This window comes from Hippopotamus amphibius, chromosome 3 (genome assembly GCF_030028045.1).
Source record: "Hippopotamus amphibius kiboko isolate mHipAmp2 chromosome 3, mHipAmp2.hap2, whole genome shotgun sequence".
Lineage (NCBI taxonomy): Eukaryota > Metazoa > Chordata > Mammalia > Artiodactyla > Hippopotamidae > Hippopotamus > Hippopotamus amphibius.
Window position 1 is genome coordinate 84,546,648 of NC_080188.1, and position 24,233 is coordinate 84,570,880.

A 24,233-nucleotide genomic window follows, 5' to 3' on the forward strand; every position below is an offset into this window, starting at 1 on the left:
CCAACTCTGGTTCACTTAGGAGGTTCTGGCTACTCGTCTTTATTCTCGGCCACATCCTGAACAATTTCAGCAGTGTTTCAGACCTACTGCTCAGCACTCCCTTCCTGGACTCTCCCAGTCCCTTATTTTGCTAATTGTGCCATTCTCTTACTGTCTTATGCGCTACATTTGATGCATGGGCTTATCTTCTCAGACGTGCCTGCCTTTCTACCATCTTCTTACTTCTTTATGCCAGGACAGCATCCACAACTCCACCGTGGAAAGGTTCTGTGAGCGCCGAAGCCCCATTCCCAGCGGGTGGTACCCCCGCCACCTCATTCACTTCTGCTTTGGGGACAGGCCTCCAATTGAGCTAACGGCCACTTTTCAGTCCTTTTCTTCCCAAATCTTGGTTGCAAATTAGATATGATTGACAGCTCCCTGCATCTTGAATGTGCTACCTTCCTGTTTCTCTAATATTATCCTCCCAGGAATTATCAGTAGTGTTCTGGCAATCCATCTCCATCTCTCTAGGGAGTTACATCTCCAACTCTTGTAAAATATTAGCATTACTTTGGATTTCTTCTCAGCCCTCTCTCTACTTATCTTTACCCTTGACTTGCACACATAATTACATGGGAGCTTCTACCAATTCACAATGTCTGTTTTACCTTCAGAGATTCTCATTTAATTGGTTTGGAGGCAGGGTGGGGGAGTTGATGTCCAGGTGTCAGTAATTTTTAAAATCTCCCCAGGTGTATCTATGTGCAGCCAGGGTTGAAAACCCTGGGTCTAAATAATCAAGAAGTCCCATCGATGCTGTCTTGGAAACACAGGGACCACATTCCCTCTTGCCTTCCCCCACCGCTGCAGTTTTACTCGGGCCCTGGTCATTTACCATGTGGATTACCACAGTGCCCTCCTAACTCATCTCTCTTTGCCAAGCCACTCTTCCTCACAAGGCCTCCAAAGTGAGTTCTCTACAGTATGAAAGTCTGTCACTCTTTTGATAATTGAAAGGCCATCGGTGTCTCTCTGGTCCAGCTCATCATTGGAAATCTCATGACAGCTTCTGTCCAGCTATTCCAGACCTTTTGCTGCACAGGATGGGAAACTCAGCACCTGTTCCTGAGTCCCCAAGCCTTGTGTGGGCCACTTCCCCTGCCATGAATGAAGTGTCTTCCTCATTTTTTTTTTTGGCCTGGTTTTATTCTCGCTTGAGCATATCTTTTTTTGTTTTCTTAGAAGTATAACAGTTAAATGGTGAAATGAGTTCAACAAACATTTGGTGAGCACCTACTAGGAGCAAGCTCCTTTCTGGCTCTGCTCTCCATAGTGAGAAGCTTCTCCCAGATATTCCCGGCTGCACTTTCATCTCCATGTCTACACTTATACCTGTCAGTAACAATGAAGCAAAATGTTTTGGAGATTATGAAGTGCTTATTTGATCACCCAAACTGTCTTGTAAGAGAAGAGATGAAAGAGATGTTCAAGGGTCTTTACAAGGCTGACCACCTGTTTCCTATACCTTTAAAAAAATGAGTATTCAGTGCACAACATTGTGTATACAGTCATCACTTATCTGGCATCCTCAAGAACAGCGATAAGAGCACTCTTTAAAAGTTTAAAATAAATGGCCCAGGTCTGATCCCTGGTTGGGCGACTAAATCTCTCACGCGTGCTGCAACTAAGAGTTTGCGTGTTGCAGCAAAGATCCTGTACGCCACAACTAAGACTTGGCACAACCAAAATAAATAAATAAATATTTTAAAAAAGAGTTTAAAATAAATAAAGCAGAGTTACAGTTTTACGTGTTACAACTTAGATGTGCAAAGAAAATATTTCTGTATTTTCTTATGATTAGTCTAATATTCCTTAGGAGACCCACCCTGATGGACAACACAGAAAAATGGCCATCTTGACATGCTGTTAACGTCATCTCAGTCTGTTCCCTTGGAACAGTACGTTCAGGTAACTTAGCGGCTTTGGGATGCACACTAAGCCTCAGTCTTTGAGGCTCCCTCTCTCTTGCACTGCTGCTGCTCTGTAAGATGACACCGCTGGCGGGGAAACTTGCACTGATGAGGTGGGATCTTTGTGTGCTGTCCACTGGCTCTTAGAATTTGTCCCCAGGCAGAGAATCTGGTCTTTCATGTCAACATGTGCAGGCTCAGAGCTCTACCCTGCTGGCCTGGCCCCACTGCAGCTGTTTTTGATGCTGCAGTTTTTTGATACTTGGCATGTTATGTAACCCTGCGTTTTGGCTGTCTACCCAACAGATTTGGGGAGGGGCTCATCTCATCACTTGCAGCCATGGTCCTCATAGCAGGTCTGCTGCTCTGTACTCTGCATTAATCTGTGTCCACAAGTGGGAATGCTAGGACTATGGGGGATCTTCGAGGCTTTGCAAGAGCCAAACAGGAATGGAACATTTGCACGTGCCTTCTCTTTACCAAAACACGCTGCCCATTTTACTCTGCTTCCACTAGCCCATGTTAAGAAAAAGCTATCCCATGAGGCAGTGTCCTCCTAGAGTTCCAAAGTGTCCTCTGCTTTTAGCTTTTCCTTTAGGTTGTCTCACTGGCCCTCTCCAGGATGACAGCTTTGGGGAAGGGGAGGCCAGGATGCTCATGGCTGATCACTTGTTTCCTATATCTTTACTTACTTGCCCTTCCTGCACTCCCCAGAAAGTAGAAGGAATGGGCTTTCCTTTCCTTCCCTGTGGCGGGTTTCCTCGGGAGCCATCTTTGTTTATAGTAAGGACCACCATTTTGCTTGTCAAAGGCAGAATATTCTCTCTTGCATATCTGCTGTAACTATCCTGATGTATCCCAAACAAGTGGATGTCTCTTGCAGAATAGGTGGAAGGTCTCATCCACCAACAGGCAATACAGAAAAGAGTAGAAATATAGTTAAAAAATATTAACCCTAGGGAGAAGAAGAGGGTTGGATGAATGGCACTACTCGGCTTCAAGACTGTAAAGCTACAGTAATCAAAACAGTGTGGTATTAGTGAAAGACTAGACAAATATATCAATGGAACAGAATAGAGAGCCCAAGATAGACCCATGTAAATACAGTCAACTCATCTCTGACAAAGGAGCAAAGGTAATACAATGGAGAGTCTTTTCAACAAATGGTGGTGGAACAACTGGGCTTCCACATGCCAAAAAAAAAAAAAAAAAAAAAAAAGAATCTGTACACAGACCTCATACCCTTTAAAAAATTAACTCAATATGGGTTACAGACCTAAATCAAAATATTAAAACACAAACTCCTAGACACTGGAGGAAACCTAGATGATTCTGGGCTTGGTGATAACTTTTTAGATACAGCACCAAAGGCAGGATCCCTGAAAGATAGAATTAATATATTTGTATTTATCCAAATTAAAATTTTCTGCTCTGCCAAGAGAATTAAAAGACAAGATGTAGACTGGTAGAAAATATTTGCAAAAGACAAATCTGATAAAGACCTGCTATCCAGAATATACGAAGAGCTTTTAAATAAGAAAACAAACAACCCGATTAAAAATGGATGAAAGACCTTAAAAGGTGCTTACCAAAGAAGACATACAGATGGAAAGTAAGCATATGAAAAGATGCTCCACGTCATATGTCATCAGGGGAATGCAAATTAAAATGAGATACAATCACACATCTATTAGAATGGCCAAAATCTGCAACACTGACAGCGCCATATGCTGGTGAGGATGTGGAGTAACAGGAACTCTCATTCATTGCTGTTGGGAAAGCAAAAGTGTACAGCCACTTTGGAAGACAGTTTCGCATTTTCTCACAAAACTAAACATACTCTTACCATAAGACCCAGGAATCATACTTGGAATTTACTCAAAGGAGATGGGAATTTATGTCTATACAAAAACCTATACATTGGTTTCTATAGCAATTTTATTTATAATTGCCAAAACTTGGAAGCAACCAAGATGTCCTTCAGTAGATGAATAGATAAATAAACTGCAATATCCAGACCATGGAATATTATTCAGTGCTAAAAAGAAATGAGCTATCAAGCAGTGAAAAGACATGGAAGAAACTTATATGCATATTACTAAGTAAAAGAAGCTAATTTGAAAAGGCTACATACTGCATGATTTCTACTATGTGACATTCTGCAAAAGGCAAAACTATGGAAATAATAACAAGATCAGTGGTTGCCTGGGTTTGGGGCAGGGTGTATGGGTGAAAGGAGCAGAGCATGTTTTTTCTTAGGGCAGTGAAACTACTCTGTATGATACTATAATGGTGGACACGTCATCATACATTTGTCCAAACCCACAGAATGTAAAACAACAAGGGTGAACCCTAACGTAAACTAGAGACTTTGGGTGATTATGACGTATCAGTGTAGGTGCACTGATTTTAATAAGTGTGCCCCTCTGGGAAGGATGCTGATAATGAGGGAGGGAATGCATGTGTTGGGGCAAGGTGTACATGGGAAATCTCTGTATCTTCCCCTCAATTTTACTGTGTACCTAAACATTCTTTAGAAAGTAGTTGTTAAAAAATATTAACCCTGTTACATCATGAAGCAAAATAGCATGGTTCAGAAGAGAGTTATGCAAAATCACCTGAAGAAACAGAATTGCTCCCAGGGCACAAGGCTTGATGGAGGTGTTCAGACACCAAAAGAAGGAATGTGAGACCAGAAGGAAGTCAGTGAGCAAAAATGATACAAATGAACTTATTTAACAAAACAGAGGCAGACTCACAGACTTAGAAAACAAACTTATGGTTACCAAAGGGGGAAGGTGGGGAGGGGGATAAATTAGGAGTCTGGGTTTAACATATACAAACTACTATATTTAAAATAACCAACAAGGACCTACTGTATAGTACAGGAAACTCTGCTCAATATTCTGTAATAACCTAAATGGGAGAAAATAATTTGAAAAAGAATAGATATATGTATAACTGTATCACTTTGCTGTACACCTGAAACTAACACAACATTGTAAATCAACTATACTCCAACAGAAAATAAAAATTTTAAAAATAAAAAGGAAGTTAATGAGCAACGAAAGCCCAGAGTCACAAAGGCATCACAAAATTCTGTCACTGCTGCGTGAGTGCTTTCTGAAGAAAGGGTAACACAGGCTGATGACATTCGATACTTGAATCACATCCTGCTTGAACTATTTAGGATTAAAAAGCAACCTTCTGAGTACAGTTTGGCTTCCTGTGTCCTTTCTCCTAGAAAGAGACAGCTGGTCATCCTGACATGACTACTATTAATCCACATGGCAATCACAGTTCTTCTATAAATAAAGGAACAGCACTCTGGTTTATACTGTCTCCTTCCTAACGGTTAGTGACCCCCAACCCCAGGGGAAGAACTCCCTGGTTTGTTAAGATGAGGTCTTGGGCCTAGCTGGCTGAGGCGCAGATGTGGCACTGGGATTAACTCACAAAACTGAAAACTTCTTTGTGAGATTTTCACCTTCTTTTGAGAGGACTTGACCTTGTAATGCCTTTCTCCCTCTGTTTCCTCCAGAGCTATCTTAGAATCACAGGTAAGGTGATGGAATTTGACACTGTTTGCCAATGGCTAGTTTGATGGCACCCATTCCGATGAATTTCATTCCAGATAGGAGACTGGCCTTAAAGAATGGAATTGGAATGATAGATACTATCTGCATCCCTCTTTTCATTATCATAAAAATTTCTATGTTAGGCCCTGTTCCAAAGTTGTGGATGATACAGAGACACCACTTCCAAAATTACAGGAACTCTGTCATCTTGGAAAGTGTAATTCTTACCTGGTTTGGAGACCAGGTCGAACAGAAAGGAGTAGTAGGGTTTTAGAAACTGCAGATATTTCATTGCTGTTAAATAATCGCTAGGTAACAACTGGTTGTTCTGGTGAGAATTTATACCCAGCTAATGTTATAGAATTCAATGAAGGATTTGGGACAGAAAGAAGGTAACAATAACAATGAAAACTGTGACTAGCACACACGTATGAGCTCACTTGATCCTTATGGCTTCCCTGTGAGTCACTTGTTATCATCTCCACTCTCTGCAAGGAGGAAGAGAGCTGTCCATGCTGGGCAGGATGGCAGTAGAGACTTGCTCCGCTACAATGAGTCCTATCGCAGTGTCCATACCCTACATATATGCGCCCAACCTTACCGACAGTGGGAGCCAGAATTTTGGATCAATTGCCTCCAAAATATCAAGATCTGATTTGTTTATTAGACAAAAATAAATACATTTTACTAGTTAGAATGCCCTCCTGTATCATGCTTTAATTTTATCTCAAGTCTTTTAATGTCTGACTATTCATTTTTAATCAGGGTATCAATGCAATTCATAATTTCAATTTTTCCTCTCATAGTTATTATTAAAAAGTGCATGAGGTTGTGAAAAGGCCACATTGGGGACTACAGCTGCCAATTTTCTCTCAGTGGTATAACCAAAGCTCTGGAAGTGAAACAGAAGAAATAAAACCTGGCTTCTAGGAGGTTCATTTAAATGGTTTAAATGGAATGTCATGGACAACCAAGTGGTTTATATTTCACTTCAAAAAGATTCAGAATGGTTATATTTCCTCTCATGTGGGTAGAAAAGGAACAGTGAATGGTAAGAGTAAAGAATCATTTGGGGAATCATTTGGGCTTCAACTCTTCTTGTCACCTTGATGTAAGGAGAGCCTTTCGCTTTCTTATATGCAACCAGCACCTTCTGAAATGACTCTTTCTGTGAGTAAGTGAACATTTTATGACTTAAAGAGATCTTACCTACCAAAGGGTTTCTTTTAAAATGCTATAAACTATAAAAAATTATATATATCTATATATATATATTTATAAAGATCTATTATTGAACTATGTACTGTTTTAAACAACTGAAATGTTAAGCTCAATGTTGTTAACAGATGAAACAATATGAATCAAAACTCAAAATTGTGGGCTTTCCAAGAAAGAAATGTTGAACAAATATAAATACATTGGAGTTTTTTAAATGTTTTATTTTCTTTAAAAAAATCTAAATGTTAAAAGCAGTTTAGGGTGATGAAAATTTATGATAATACAAAAAGTAATTCACTCAGGATGTCAGGTGGTGCCTATTGGATGGGATGTTTGAGTAAGTCACAGATAACATAAGCTTCCAACAGGCATATATTTTTTCATTTGAAAATAAATATTAAAATTGCAGGCATATTTGGGAGAGAAATAATGCTGGAAGTTATGAAATGCTACTAAATAATTTATATCAAGGCCATTCTAACACTTATCAATGGATTTACAATCTTTTAAAACCACTGGAATTCAAATTTTTTTAAAAAAAATCACCTTCTGGTTTCCATGATATAATCTGGCAGTATACACTAAATTCACGCTCCAGGCAGAGCTTTGACCAGCTTGAAATATTTTGGGCATATGTCAATCAATATGTTCTGCACCTTGTCATCGTTGTTCACTGGGGCCTAGGGAATCCTGCTGACACCGGTGTAGGTTAGTTGCATCTAATCAGATTCAACAGCATTTTTAACCACCATTCTTTCCTTCTCTTGTTCTCTTTTCTGTCATATGCTGCTACTCTCTGCTTAGGCTCCATGTCCTTCACACATGTCACCCTACTCTTCAAAGCAAGGTCCCAACCCATTGCTTCAGATGTCTTGAAATGTACACCTCCCTGGATATTTATGGGTACTATATGCTTGTATTAGTGCCAGGTATTAATCTTGCTTATGTGAAAGATTTAATGAACAAATTTTTGAGTGTTACATTCTCTGAAAAATGTAGCAGTCAAATTTTGTCCAGTAATTCTAAATACAAGAGGACTAAGAAGGACAACTCTGATCACTGTTGTGTTTGATCAGAGGTCAAAGAAAACACACTGATGCGATAGCAGAATAAAGGCTTCCATCCATGTATTCATTAGCTTTTCTGATTGAATCTGAAACAGGAGGCCCCCTTCAGAGGTTAAGAAAGCAGTTTAGTTTTCACTATCTTCTGCTCTGATTTGTTATCTCAGACCAGGTTACTCTTAATCATATTGATTAATCCCAACTGTTATGGTTGGGAGTAGATGGAAGGTTGAGTGATGAGAAACAGACTGAAATAGGGTAGTTTCCTCCTGTAACGGCTACCAACAGAGTGAATCTTGGACATAGAAATGAATGGCATATTGCAAAAATGAAAGAAGGTGCAAATTTTCCCCTTCCACAGCAGTTTTTATCAGTGTTATTATTAAATCATTTCTGAATTCAGCCACAAATATTATTATACTTACTAATCCATAACTTAATTTCATATCGAAATATTTTCTTTGGGGTGCCTTAGATAGACTTTTATTTAGGTTGACTCCTGCAAATAATTTAATCCTGGGTGAACTGAGAAAGGATATCTTAATTAGGAAATGGCCAGACATGTTACTTAATTTTTAGAAAGTTCATTTAATAATGTGAAAAAGTGTGGTAACGATGACTCTTATGCCAGTGTTTTTGAGAGATCATCTATTTAATGCCTACTACTCCACAGAATTTATATTGGGTGAGAATGTTCATTAGTAGTGATTGGAAACCTCATTATGTGAAGAATAACTGAATGAACGAGAGAAGGGAAAACTATTTTGAGTAAAAGCCAAAGACCTCCCAGTGACCTACAAGGCCCTGCCTGGTATATTTGTCTTCTGACCTCATTTTTACCATTCTTCACCTTGCTTACTCTGCTTCAGTCACACAGTCCTTTTTACTGTTCTTTGAGCAAACCAGGCTGGTTCTCACTGGATTTCTCCTTTTCTTTTTTTGGAAACGCTCTTCCCCCAAATATATGAATGGCTACCTCCTCTCTTTAAGTCTTTGCCCAAATGTCACTTGCTCAATGATGCCTTCCCCAACCTGCTATCTAAAACTGCATTTGTGCCCTCCCCCAGCACCTCTTGCTCTGCTTCTTTATACCATAGCTCTTAACACCATCTAACATACACTACACTTTATTTATCTATTATGTGCGCTGATATTGTCTCTTTATCCCTGCTAGAATGTAAGCCTCACAAGGATGGGTATCTTTGTCTTTTAGTTCAGTAGCATATCCCAATAGAAAAGGACCTGGAACATAACACTCAACAAAAATTTTGTTGAAAGAGCAAATAAAATCGCTGAAGAGTGACTGTGTAGATCAGTGGAGTGCTCCAGAGGGTAGGTTTAGGATTTATAGACAGATATAAAGGAGGCAAATCTGGGTTTAACACAGGAATGACTTTCCAAATGAAAGGGTTTTCCAGCTTTGTCACACAATCAAATCACCTGCAGAGTGTGTTAAAAACGACAGTTCCTGGACCCTAGACCTATTGAAGCAGAACCTTCAGGGATCATCACAGAGTGCTTGTTTCCCACCCAAGTTCAAGAACCACTGTCCTAAACTTTCAAATATTCAAGTAGAGACTGAAAGATCATGTGTCAAAGGTATTTAGAAAAAAAAATTTTTTGTGTGTTCAGTGCTGGGCTCAAAAATTCTATAATTTTATCAGGTCAATTACAGGATTGAGTCATATGTTTTGTGCTATATTATTTAGAAAATGTTACCTTTCCTTTCTATCAGGTTCTGCTCTAGCTTTGCAATGTATCCCTCTCAAGAGGTACAGCAACATAGCTCTAAAGAGTATCTCATATTATTTCACATTTAACTCTTATATGGAAATCTCATTACACCTAAGAATGTAGGTGGACATTTCTAGTTATTTTAGAAGTTGCTATTATTTCATTTAATTCAGGTAACTGCAATTTACCCTTAATTATGTTTAGAATCAGTAAGAAGCCTTCTGCAAAAGCAGTCCGTTAGATAACCATAATTCAAAAGAAGATCAAAGTCAAGTTACTAATCTGCAACTTAGAAGAACCCTAATCTGACATTCAACATTAAGTTGAATATTTTCTTTTCATAGAGAAGGCAGTACATAATATGTAACAAAAATATTTTCACTACGGGTACTTCCCTGGTGGCGCAATGGTTAAGAAGTCGACTGCCAATACAGGGGACACGGGTTCAATCCCTGGTCCAGGAAGATCCCACATGCCATGGAGCAACTAAACCCATGCGTCACAACTACTGAGCCTGTGCTCTAGAGCCCGCAAGCCACAACTACTGAGTCCACGTGCTGCAACTACTGAAGCTCGCAGGCCTAGGGCTCCACAACAAGCAAGGCCACTGCATATGAGAAGCCCAAGCACCACAATGAAGACTAGCTCCCACTCACTGCAACTGGAGAAAGCCTGCATGCGGCAACAAAGACCCAATGCAGCCTAAATAAATTTTAAAAAATAAAGGATACCTACAAAAAATACAAATTTTCACTACAAAATGAATAAATCAATTTCAGAAAAATGCAGGTTGCCTTTTAAGTGGTGGTTGCTGCAGGTACAGATAAAGTAAAACTGAATCTAAAATGACAAAACAAAACCAAAAAATGACCAGCACAATCAAACAACACACATCAGACTTGTCACAAGGAAACTGCTCCTCTCCAAGCCCTGGACTCCATGTACTTTGCCCTCTGCCTGGCTGAAAGTATCAGAAGATTTATTTCTCAACTCTCTAGTGAGATATAATTACCTAGATTGGGTTTCTTTCAATTCACAACTCTCTACAAATGGGTCTTTTTTTGCTTTGGTGTAGAAAGATCATTTCAATCAATTTTTTTTTATGTTCCCCATTATGGCATAAATTTGAGTAGGGAAATAACTGAAAAATAATTTAGCATTATGAGGAAAAATTGTTACTATTCACAGAAGCCTGTTCTGAGAAGTATAATCTCTGCCAAATTCTTTGAAGATCAGATATTACTGCACTGTTTGAAAGCAGTGCTGATTGTATCAACATGAAGTATAATATAAAATGAAGTATAATAATAATAACAACAGTTCCCATATATTACATGCTGCCTCTGAGTCAGACACTGTTTTAAATGCTTTATATGAACTGGCTCATCCAGTCCTCAGAATACCCTAATGAGGTAGGCACCAAATTTATCCCTAATTTGCAGATTAGGAAACTGAGGCAGAGAGATCCAGCTGCCTGAGGACACCCAGTGGCAGTCACTGAACCACAAGATGTTTCACTTTTCACTGTATTTCTAGAAAAGAACTTTAGGGTATGTACAGTTGTTCAGGACTCATACACATTTAAATAAAAGGGCTTTTGTTTTGAGATTTTAAATTTAACTGAAACTTCAAGGACCCTGAATGATCTGTCTTTAAGTATTTTTACTACTTTTTGCTGTCTTCAAAGGGGAGTATGTGTGTGTGTTTTACTGTATTTGAGTGTATTTTTCTAATAACATATTTTGAATGAAAACTGGCATACCAAGAATTGACTGGACTCAAAAACTGAACCTGCGATAGCACTTGTTCTATAATCCTTAGTTTTAAGCATTTTGCCCAAACAGGGACAACATACAAAACACTTGACACTCACCTGCCTCACAATTTTCAGGCACAATCCCTTTATACAGACGCTGGCTGAAGGAAATCCTTACATCTTCTCCTTCCATGTGAATGACCAAGAGACCAGTGGTTGTCCTAGCTGGGACCCCTTGGTCCACAACTTTTAACTGCAGCCAGATAGGAAAATATCCTGAAGATGGCTTTTGCTGAAGCTGAATTTCTCCCGTGTACTTATCAATAGAAAACATTGACTGGGGCTCTGTGAAGCTAAACGTGACAGTTCCATTGGGCCCCAAGTCTGGGTCCCTGGCTCTCAGGATGGCGGTCGTCTGCTTAGTAGGTGACTGGGGGGAAAGAAAAATATCAAAAGGGTTCTGTTCCCAAACTGGGTCATTGTCATTAACATCAGTGACATGTACTTTCACCATCACCGTGGTGCTTCTTGAGCCCTGGACACCACAGTCTCCGGCCACAGCTTTAAACGTATGCTCGGCTCTGGCTTCTCGGTCAAGGACATGGCTGGTTCTCAGTGTGCCTGCCACGGGATCAATGGTGAATGCCCCAGAAGCCTCGTCCGCCAGCGAATACACAGTTTGCCCATTCAGGCCTTCATCCTTGTCCACAGCGGAGAGTATAAGAACCACGGTTCCCACCTGAGCGTCCTCTCTCACGGAGGCCTGGTAATGGAGCCTGTGGAAGGAAGGGCTGTGGTCATTTTCGTCCAGAACTCTGACGTGCAGCTGCACCATGGAGCTGCGGGATGGATCCCCCAGGTCGGAGCACAGGATGACTAGGGTGAAGTTGCTGACTTGTTCCCGGTCCAAAGCACGAGTGGTTGAGAGTTCTCCTGACGTTTCATTAATAGCAAAGTACTCATCAGTATTTCCATCTGTTAAAGAAAACAAATTCAAAATACATGTGAATTCAAAGAGTAGCAGCCCTTTGCTATGAATATACATATTCAGTCAACAAATATTTACCTCCTGATTATTACATCCTAGTACTTTTGTAAGCACTTTTATATAAGTACATGATAAAGTCCCCGCCCTACCCTCATGAAAATTCTATTATCCAGGGATAAACAAAAAAATGTAATTCAGTGTCTATCTTAATTCAATCAATAATTTGAACACTGGGACTTCCCTGGTGGTGCAGTGGTTAAGAATCTGCCTGCCAATGCAGGGGACACGGGTTTGATCCCTGGGCTGCGAAGATCCCACATGCCTTGGAGCAACTAAACCCATGCACCACAACTACTGAGCCCATGTGCCACAACTATTGAAGCCTACATGCCTACAGCCCGTGCTCTGCAACAAGAGAAGCCATTGCACTGAGAAGCCCTCACACTGCAATGAGGAGTAGCCCCCGCTCACTGCAACTGGAGAATGCCCATGCGCAGCAATGAAGACCCAACACAACCAAAAATAAATAAATAAATAAACTATTAAAAATAATTTGCACACTTGCTTTGACTGACTTGCAGCAGTATGATTTGTTTTGTGTGCAACTTCAACTTTTTATATTAATATATTTTCCTCTTGGGAGGATTAAAATATACATTTTATTTGAAATAAAACAACAGCAGTCAGGTACAAGCAGCAGCATACAATGTCCATTTTTAGATATCAATCAAAAATTAACAGATTGATGTACAAGAGCATATTTGTAATTTTCCCAAATGTTATTCGCCACAGATTGAATACCAGTGATACTACTGCAATAAGGTCCTCTCCTACATCCCATGGGCTTCTGTGCATGAGTCATAACACTTCTGCTAGAAATAGTGGAACACTTGTCTATCTCTTCCATAACCTAAGAAAGGATTATGTTTTATTCTTCTCTATAGCCTTCAAAAAAATGTTTGTTTTGCTATTGCACATGGCACCACAGGGATAAAAAAGCTTCCAAAGGCATTTTAAAGTCACCCTGAAAATTAGTTGGGAAAATGCGGTTCAGTGACCTACCGGCCACATTCTTGGACGAGGGGCATCATTCCCAACAGTGTGGGAACTTACCAGAGCCCACCAGAGGCCCACGGAAGAAGGGGTGCAGCATTCTGAGATAACAACAGCCATAGGTAGTGCTACAGGCTGAGGAGAAGGGACTGCATTTGTACATCTTCATAAGACGTGTTAATTTGTACCAAAACAGGGATGGTGAGACAAACTACATTTCTGTGGCATTTGTGGTTGATAAAGCAATTTATTGCCTCAGTAAACATTTCCACAACCCCTGTCATGTACCAAGTATGTGCTGGACACTGGAAATACGAGGAGAGGAAGATGTGATTCAGGCTTCCAAGGGTTTACAGTTCAGGAGGAAAGGCAGGTCAGTACCTGAACATTAAAGTGTGGTGTGAACCTCACAGGTACAGGGCGCTGGAGTACAGAGGACGAGCACAGGGTCCTGTGTTAGGATGGCCAGCAAATGCTTATTAGAAAGAGTGACACCAAAACTAACCCCTAAAGGGGAGGAAGCCAAGCTACAAGTCTCAGGGGAGGGGAGAGGGAAGAGGGACGAGCCTGGGTGAAGTCCCAGGAATATGCGAAATTAATGACTGCAAACGTTTTAGTGTGACTAGAACACACGGTTCTCTGGGTATTCGAGTGTAGAGGGCAAGGAGAGAGAGGGTTGGTAGTGGCAAAAACATAAATCTGGAAGATAAGCAGGGCATCGGGTCATGAACTGCCCTGAGTACATTGCTGAAGATTATATTATCTTAAAATCTATCGGGAGGCCCTTTAGGATTTTAGACAGGAAAGTGTCACGAATCACATTTCTGTTTTAGGAAGAGTACTGGGCAGCAATGTCTGAGCTTGATTAGACTGGAGGAAGACTAGGAGGCTATCACAGTATCTACACGAGCAATGAGGAGGTTCTGGAATAAGAGGCGCTTAGAGGAAGTGGACACATTCCAAAGATATAGAGGAGGAAAAGTAAGGAGTAAGGAAGGAAAGACTCATGATCCAGCTTATGGGGAAGACTGAGGGTGTTTAGACCAGTTGTCTTTAAAATGGGGTCTGAGGGCCCTGGGGCTATATTATCTAAGGAGTATCTGGAAACAGGTAAATTTTAAGGTAATTTCCAGTTCAGTTTTCATATTCGTATTCCTAAAATCGTTTTGCCTAAGAAAACCCCTAGGATCACGTGGGTTTGTCTTTCCCAAAATCACTTTTATGTCACCCTTCTCGCAAATTATAAAAAAAAAAAAGGTTCACCACTCACTCCTCCCAACATGACCAAGGTGTACCACACCAGGGTGTGAAAGTTTCTAGGCTACCAAGTAAAGGGGTAGTCTCAATAGCGACATTTCATGTTGAAACAGGGACTGACTTTAATGCCTGGGGAATATATCCTTTTTTGGTTGGAGAGGGTCTTTGCTATGAACTAAATTTTAGGACCCACTCAAGTTCCTAAGTAGTAAATAAAAAATTAAGACGATTAATTGATTTGGGGGCATATAGCGCAGGAGTTTAAGAACTAAGTATTACTGCTATAACAATCTGTCTCCCATGTAAAAAATGTGAACAAGCATTTTCAGTGCTTAAATCTGTAACAAGATTTTTTAAAGGGTATTTTGAGCAAAAGAGGCAAAGATTCTAGAATAAGCCAGACCACGAGTGAAAAGGGAGTGACATTAAGTTCAGTTTCAGACACATTGATAATGAGATGCTGTTGGATATAAAAATTGGGTCCTTGTTAGAAAAAAATGGTGAAACAATTTGAAATGAAAGGGAAAAAGTAGGTGGGTGTCCTAGGGTAAAAACACAAAAAGATTTGTGTGTGACTAGTCTGGCTTTGCCATCAGAGTTGTCTTCTAGGTATATCATCTTCATTGTCTTTCTGGTATTTTATGTCTGTAAATTGTTGAAAAGTAATACATAGTGAAAATGGTTCTTATTCATAGAAATTCAAATTAATTGTGTCTAGTGGAATGGCAATGATTTACTATCCTATGGATAGACCTCTTCTGCATTGCAAATTTCCTTATTTTCTCTGTGTACGTGTGTATAAGTGTGTTTCTTGGATTTTTCCTTGAATCAATTTTAACATCTTTTTGGTTTGTTTCTTAGCTAATGAGTTGAATAAAAATCCTTGCAAATTGTTAGTTTTATATTTGTATGAGAACATTATTTTCCTTTTAAAAATAATTCCTCTGCTGGGGAGTTCAGGAGTAAAGATGGCACTGAGCAAAGTCCACAGCCCACCACAACACATAAAGTGTGAAAAAAAAATGCTATTTCTTGCCAAAGGCACTGATCCTGATTCTGGTTTCTCACTGTTAAAAGAAAGAGAAAGAGAGTGGAAAATCAAAATTTATTAGGAGGTAGGATCAAGATGGTGGAGTGGGAAGAGCCTGAGCTTACCTCCCCTCAGGAAGACATCAAAACTACAACTGCATAAGGAGAAACTCTGAGGCAGACCTGAAGACTAGCAGAGTGGCTCTTCTACCACCAAGGTTACAAAGAAAGAACCATGTGGAGTCTGGTTGGAGGGGAGGAGAAGAAATCTAGTTAGGACCCACACCCCTGGTGGGTGACCCAGAAGAAGAGAAGGATTTCATAGGCTCAGGGATCCTCCTCAGTAGCAAGGGGTTTGAGCCCCACATTGGGCATACCAGCCCTGGGGTCCAGCTCTGGGAATATGAGCCCCTTTAGGTGGTTTAAAAACTAGTGGGGCTTAATGGAGGCCTGTAGGAAACTGAGACTCTGCTCTTGAGGAGCATAAGCACGGACCTGTTTGTGTTCCCAGCCCCAGCACAGAGGCAGCAGATTGAAACCTGCCTGGTCCTCTGGCTGGCCCACCATAACTGCTCCAGTGCACCTCCGTCTGAGAAAGGCTCTTACCTCAGCCCCTCCTGCTCTAGTCCCAATCCTTGACAAGCCAGCAACCACCACTGCACCTTGGGAGAAGCCAGGGCTTTCACTAGGCTCCTATTCCAGCCCTTTGGGTCCCTATCCCACCCCTGGTCAAGGCAGAAACCTCTATAGCACCAAGGGGAAGCTAAGCTCACCCAGGATTGTGTGTCCAGCCCCTCAGGCCCTAGGCCCACTCTCCAACAGGGCAGTGACTGCTGGTGCATCCCAGGAGAAGACATAGCCCATGATCACTTTAGATCCAGCTCTCCCACTAAAGCCACTGGACACAGGCAGATTGCTTAGGGATGCTCCAACACAAGGACATGACTTCAAGACCTAGATGATATGTTTTCCCTAATTTCATAGAGACAAACAGAGAAACTTAAACAAGATGAGAGGACAGAAGAATATGTTCCAAAGCAAAGAGCAATATAAAATCCTGGGAGGTGGGAAAAGCCTAATGAAACAGAGATAACTAATTTACCTGATAAAGGGTTCAAAGTAATAGTCATAAAAATGTTCACCAAACTGGGGAAAGAATAGAGGAATACAGTGAGAACTTCAACAAAGAACTAGAAAATACAAAAAAGAACCAATTAGAGCTGAAGAATGTAATAACTGAAAGGAAAAATACACTGGAAGAAATTAACAGCAGATCAGATGATACAGAGCAACACACAAATGACCTGGTAGACAGAATAGTGGAACTCACCCAATCAGAACAGCAAAAAGAAAAAAAAAAAAAAATACTGAGGATAGTTTAAAGGACCTCTAGGACAACATCAAGCATACTAACATTTGCATTATAGGGGTCACAGAAGAAGAGAGAGGAAAAGGGGCAGAAAATATACTTGATGCAATTATAGCTGAAAAGATCACTAACCTGAAAAGGAAACAGATATTCAGGTCTAAGAAGCACAGAGAGGCCTAAACAAGATGAACCCAAAGAGATTCACTCAAATCATATCATAGTAAAATGGAAAAAGTTAAAGTATGAATGAAAGAATTTTAAAGGCAGGAAGAGAAAAACAGAATCACATACAAGGGAATCACCATAAATATTAGCTGACTTTTCAGCAGAAATCTTGTAGACCAGATGGAGTGGCACGACATATTTAAGGTGCTGAAAAGAAAGAACTTATAACTAAGGACACTCTACCCAGCAAGGTTATCATTCAGAATTGAAGGAGAGATAAAGAGTTTCCCAGACAAGCAAAAACTAAAAGAGGCCGTTACTACTAAACTGGCCTTACAAGAAATGTTAAAGTGCCTTCTTTAAATGAAAAAGAAAAGGCAACAACTAGTGTTAAAAAAAAAAAAAAGATGTGACCAAAAAAATCACTGATAAATATAAATACATAGTAAAGTCAGTGAATCAACCACTTAAGCTAGTAAAAAGGTTAAAAGATAAAAATTATAAAATTGACCATAAACATTGAAGGGATACAAATAAAGATGTAAAATATGACACCAAAACATAAAACATGTTGGGAGTGGAGTGAAAAATGTAAAGCTTTTAGAGTGTATTTGAACTTAAACAGCTAATAGTTTAAAACAACTATATATAATTGATATATATGAACCTCATGGTAACCACAAATCAAAACTCTCCAATGGATACACATAAAAAAACAAAGAGAAAAGAACTCAAACATAAAACTAAAGAAAATCATTAAACTGCAAGGGAACAGACTAAAGGTGCAAGAAACGAACAGAGAAGAACTACAAAAACAACCAGAAAACAAATAACGAAATAGCAGTAAGTACACATCTATCAATACTTACTTTGTATTCTCCAATCACAGCACATAAGGTGGCTGAATGGATAAGAAAACAAAACCCATCTATGTGCTGCCTACAAGAGAGTCACTTGCGATCTAAAGACACACATACCTGAAAGTAAAAGGATGGAAAAAGATGCTCCATGCAAATGGAAATGAAAAGAAAGCTGGGATAACAATATGCATATCAGACAAAATAGACTTTAAAACAAAGTTTATAACAAAGACAAAGAAGGGCACCATATAATGATAAAGGGGTCAATCCAAGAAGAGAATATAACATTCGTAAAAATAAATGTACCTAGTACAGGAGCACCTAAATATACAAAGCAAATATTAACACACAAAAAGTAAGAAACTGACAGAAATACAGTAACAGTAGAGAACTTTAATACCCCATTTACATAAATGGACAGATCATCCAGACAGAAAATCAATAAGGGAACAGTGGCTTTAAACAACACATTAGATCAGAAGGACTTAATAGATATCTATAAAACACCTCAAAAATAGCAAAAAACATTCTTTTCAAATGCACATGGAACATTTTTCAGTATAGATCACATCTAGGCCATAAAATATATTCAATACATTTAATAAGATTGAAATCATATCAAGCACTCATCTTTTCTAACCACAGTGGGTATGAAACGAGAAATTAATTACAGGAAGGAAACTGGAAAATACACAAACATGTGGAGACTAAACAGCATACTACTGAAAAACCAGTGGGTCAACAAAGAAATCAAAGAGGAAATTAAAAGATACCTTGAGATGAATGAAGACAAAAACAACTTTCCAAAATCTATGGGACACAGCAAAAGCAGTTCTAAGAGGGAAGTTTATAGTAATTCAGGTCTACCTCAAGAAACAAGAAAAATGTTGAATAAACAACCTAACTTTCTATCTAAAGAAACTAGAAAAATAAGTACAAACAAAGCCCAAAGTCAACAGAAGGAAGGAAATAATAAAGATCAGAGCAGAAATAAAATAGACCCCCCCCCAAAAAAATTAGAAAATATCAGTGAAACTAAGAGCTGTCTTTTTTTTTTTAAAGATAAACAACATTGATAAACCTTTAGCCAGGATCATGAAGAAAAAAAGAGAGAGTCTAAATAAATAAAATTAGAAATGAAAGAGGAAAAATTACAACCTATATCACAGAAATACAAACAATCATAAGAGAATACTACTGATAGTTATACACCAAAAAATTGGACTACCTATTGAAGAAGAAGAAATGAAGAATGCCTAGCAATATACACTCTTTCAAGACTGACTCAGGAAGAAACAAACTCTAAACACCAATTACTAGTAATGGAATTGAATCAATAATCAGAAAACTCCCAACAAACCAAAGCCCAGGCCAGATCAGAATTTGAGGGTTTCTATTAAACATTTAAAGAAGAGTTAATACTTATATTTCCCAAACTATTCCAAAAATTGAAGAGGATGGAACACTGCCAAACTTATTCTATGAAGCCCTGATATCAAAACCAGACAAAGACACTACAAAAAAATTACAGGTCAATTATCCCTGATGAACATAATGTAAAAACCCTCAACAAAAATATTAGCAAACCAAATTCAACAATACATAAAAAGGATTTTTAATCATAATCAAGTGAAATTTATTCTGGATCTGGAATAAATTTATTGAAAATTTATTCCAATATCTGCAAATCAATCAATGTGTTACACCACATTAACAAAAGGGAGGATAAAAACCATAGACACAGAAAATGCATTTGACAGAATTCAACATCCATTTATGATAAAATCTCTTATCAAAGGTAGTAAAGAGGAAACATATCTCAACATAATAAAGGCCATAAAGCCCATAACATCATAGCAAACATCGTACTAACATCATACTCAATATTGAAAAGCTGAAAATGTTTCCCCTAAGATCAGGAATAAGACAAGAATTCCACTCTCATCACTTCTATCTAACATAGTATTGGGAGTCATGGAGAGGGGCAAAGTGGGTGAAGGGGAATCAGGGGTACAAACTACTAGGTATAAATAAGTAATGTAAAGCACTGGAAATAAAGTCAGTATTTTATAATAACTTTGCATGGAGTGTAATCTATAAAAACATTGAGTTATGCTGTACATCTGAAACTAATACAAGATTGTAAGTCTATTATACTTCAATTTTTAAAATGTCCTTTAATGGGACTTAGATCTAGGATACAGTCAAGATAGGCAAATACTGAGGTCCAATGGTAGCTGAGACAGGAACTGTATGAAATGACCAGTAAGAGTGTGTCTGTGAGAAAAGAAAAAGATATGCCAAAAAGATCCAGGAAACTCTAAAGTCAGAGAACCACCAGAAGAACAAAGACATTGGGAAGGCTTACCTAGAAAGACAGATGAAGAATCAGGAGATAGTAAGTGGCTTTTTGATGTCAAGATGAGACCGAGCCTCTGGGGCATAGTGTACAAAGACACAAAGCAGTACAATTAAATTAAGAATGTAAAAAGATCCAAACCATTTAGCAACAACAAGATATTTTGTGTCTTTAGCAAGGGTAGTTTTGGTGGAGTGACTTCAGTGGAACACATATTGCAGCATGCTAAGAAATGAAAGTGAAGAAAAGATATAGGAACCAGAGCACAGAGAACAATTTTTAAGAAATTTGATTGTAAAGGAAAAGAGACAGTGACTGAAGGGAGACATCTATGCTTTTCAAGATGAGAAAGACTGGAAAAGATGGGAAAAGCCAGTATAGAGGAACTGTTGACCTCTAGGGAAAGGGAAGTGAATGGTCAAAAAGAACGTCCCTGATGCAGTGAACAGGAACAGGTACAGTCTAGGGATCGTCTACAGCTGGCCCTCAACAAGATAAATACAACGAGAAATTGGGAGTAAGCATTTAGAAAATTTTACAGCAACACGACAGAATAAGCTTACGTCTCCATAATACAGTAATAGTTTCTAAAAATTGGGGCTTGCATTTTGTATGCCTTTCTTTCTCCCAATAATTCATATTTATTGTATTTTACAAAAGTATCAGTCACAACAGACTGGAAATTAAAAAAAAAACACAAACCCTGGTCCTTAACCACAACTGGTCTGAGAAGTTCTAGAGAACAGATAGAGTTTACAGAGAAGGAAAAGTATCTATGCCACTGCAACAGGTAAGGAAGAAGTAAGAATTGGGCTTATTCTTAAGCATTGGGCTCCTCAAAGTTAGTTTGAGGGAGTATGGATGTCGAGTTTGAGTTTGTTGGATGGTAGAATGACAATATGTGTAAACATTTAAAACAGATACGTCCTTGGACATGATAATCCAGTTGCATTTATCATAAGGAAATAATTGGGTGTGTTTGCTACAGCATTTTTATAATAGTAGACTGTTCAATATCTAAATTAGCATAAAAGGGGATGATTAAGATAATGTTATACATATGCATATTAGAAATGCTAATATATATGTATATTCACAGACATGAATCATTCATACAGTATATTAATTTTAAAATAAGATAAAATAGCATATGTAAATATTGAATATTGACTATTACACATGGAATCTAAAATATTGAATATTACACATTATTCAATAGTGTCATATTGGTGTTTGCATTCACTGAGGTTCATGGAAGAGTGTTTTTCAAAAATATCAAATCACATCCCTGCAAGATATAGGATTTTTGTTTTTGACTTTTATGTTTTGTAAATTGTATATATATATATTCTACAATTATATATCATGTTATAATCAGGGAAAAAGATAATAAAACTCTTCTCATTTTGGAGTAAAATGGATGGTACATAGAAAATATGGCTTGGTTATAGAATTTTAAGTAAATAGAAAGTGATAGCTTCCAGAAGTGGGTCTCAAAGCTATTTTTTACAAAATAGCTTTCCTTCATCAGAAGCAGTTTCGGAAGCATTACTCTAGCCTCGTCTCATTTCATTCTATGTGTGCTCTGACATGTGTGAAAAATTGGATTCTTTACTCTTCTTCAAGTGAATAAGATGTGGCCTTCTCAAGCTTGTCATGATAACACTAATATTATTCTGCCAGAAACCTTATGTCTCTGATCCAAAGGGAACAATACTACAAAATTGTCTTCTAGTATAGAAGTTCCTAAAGACTTTGATCTCTGGGGTATTTCTGCAGATCTGAAGAATTTCATTGGTTTGCAGATCTGGGAATTGTTTTTCTTTTCTTTTTTTTTTTTAATTGGAGTATAATTGCTTTAGAATATTGTGTTAGTTTCTGCTGTACATTGAAGTGAATCAGATATATGTATACCTATATCCCCTCCCTCTTGGACCTCCCTCCCCTCACCACTGCCATCGCACCCATTCCTCCCATAGGTTGTCACAGAGCACAAAGCTGAGTTTCCTGTGCTTTATAGCATGTTCCCGCTAGCTACCTGTTTTATGCATGGTAGTGTACATATGTCAACCCTAATCTCCCAACTCGTCCCATCCTCCCCTTCCCCCTACGCCCGTGTCCATATATCCACACTCTACATCTACATCTCTGTTCTTGCTCTGCAAATAAGTTCATCTGTACCATCTTCCTAGATTCCACATATATACCTTAATATACGATATTTGTTTTTCTCTTTCTGACTTATTTCACTCTATATGACAGGCTCTAGGTTCAGCCACATCTCTACAAATGACCCAATTTCATCCTTTTTCATGGCCAACTAGTATTCCACTGTATACATGTACCACATCTTCTTTATCCTTTCATTTGTCATTGGACATTTACATTGTTTTTATGACCTGGCTATTGTAAATAGTGCTGCAATGAACATTAGTGTACATGTGTCCTTTTGAATTATGATTTTCTCAGGGTATGCACCCAGTAGTGGGATTGCTGGGTCATATGGTAGCTCTATTTTTAGTGTCTTAAGGAACCTCCATACTGTTCGGCACAGTGGCTGTATCAATTTACATTCCCACCAACAGTGCAAGAGGGTTCCCTTTTCTCCACACCCTCTCCAGCATTTATTGTTTGTAGAATTTTTAATGATGGCCATTCTGACTGGTGTGAGGTGATACCTCATTGTAGTTCTGATTTTTATTTCTCTAATAATTAGTGATGTTGAGCATCTTTTCATGTGTTTGTTGGCCATCTGAATGTCTTCTTTGGAGAAATGTGTATTTAGGTCTTCCACCCTTTATTTAATTGGTTTTCTACTTATGTCCTCTAAGCCTGAAAGTCTTGATTGCTGAAAGTAATAAAAATAAAGTGACCATACAAGAGAAGTGAAAATAGGAAAAAAGCTATCTGTCCCATCTGTACATGCACTAATGTTAGGGGATTACTAGCAACAAGAGTTGTCACGGGCAGATTTTTGAGGAGTTTGGAGGGCAGTGGATCAGGGCAGCTGTGGGAAGGAGGAGGAGAGGAGACCCAGGGCACCAACCCGTTCTTACTTGGTATGTGTTCTGTAGACACTGCCCTGGATACCAAATGCAGAATACTCTCCATGTAGTGTGTGTCAATCGAGTAGGTATCCCGGTGGTTGAGGGGGGGACTTACATAAAGATGATACTTACCAATTATGTGATACCTGACAACCCCGTTATTGCCGGCATCCATGTCAGAGGCCAAAACAGTGTAGACAAACCCTGGCTCTTGGTTTTCTAGAAGCTCAAGGTCACGCCTGGGGACAATGATCTCCGGAGCATGGTCGTTTTCATCTCCCACGGTGCAGACAATCGTCGTGGTCCCGGACAGAGCAGGGGCTCCCCCATCACTCACAAGTACTGACATGGAATAAAAGATGGCACAGATGGGAGCCATTAATTGGTACCTAAAATATGCTGCCCTACCCAGGTGGCAACAGACCAAATTAGCTGCGTAGCACTGGGTCAATAACATTTTATTTAAGGACACCCTATTGAAATGTAAAATTTCACCTCTCAACCGCCTGCTGCCTATGTTTGTTTTTGTTTGTTTAGCACAGTCAAGGGATCCCTTACCTTGAATGGTGAGGACATCCTGAACCTCTCTGTCAAGTGTGGTGCTTGTCACCACCTCCCCAGTGTCAGGATTTATCTCGAACAACCCAAAGCAGGCACCTGGCATGATTTCAAACTGAAGCTTGGAATTGATTCCTAAAGGAAAATATAGAGGAAAATAATAGCCTTTATCTCTTTGGAATGCATCTGTCTGTTCTTTTTCCTAGGAACCTGTTAGGCCATAGATGAAAAAGGCAAGACACTTAA

General features: G+C 39.0%; 1 protein-coding gene across 2 annotated transcripts in view; it reads right to left on the reverse strand.

Annotated features, from left to right (window-relative positions):
• Positions 1-24,233, reverse strand: part of DCHS2 (dachsous cadherin-related 2) — a 279,417-nt gene that overhangs the window by 57,279 nt on the left and 197,905 nt on the right. Inside the window, exons 11-13 of one of the 2 annotated variants that reach the window (XM_057727664.1) lie at positions 23,988-24,122; positions 23,562-23,771; positions 11,420-12,277 (exon numbers count right to left, since the gene is read on the reverse strand). In XM_057727664.1, coding sequence (XP_057583647.1) covers positions 11,420-12,277; positions 23,562-23,771; positions 23,988-24,122 — 1,203 coding nt within the window. Of the gene's footprint in view, positions 1-11,408; positions 12,278-23,561; positions 23,772-23,987; positions 24,123-24,233 lie in introns of both variants that reach the window. The other variant, XM_057727665.1, reaches the window with a different exon arrangement.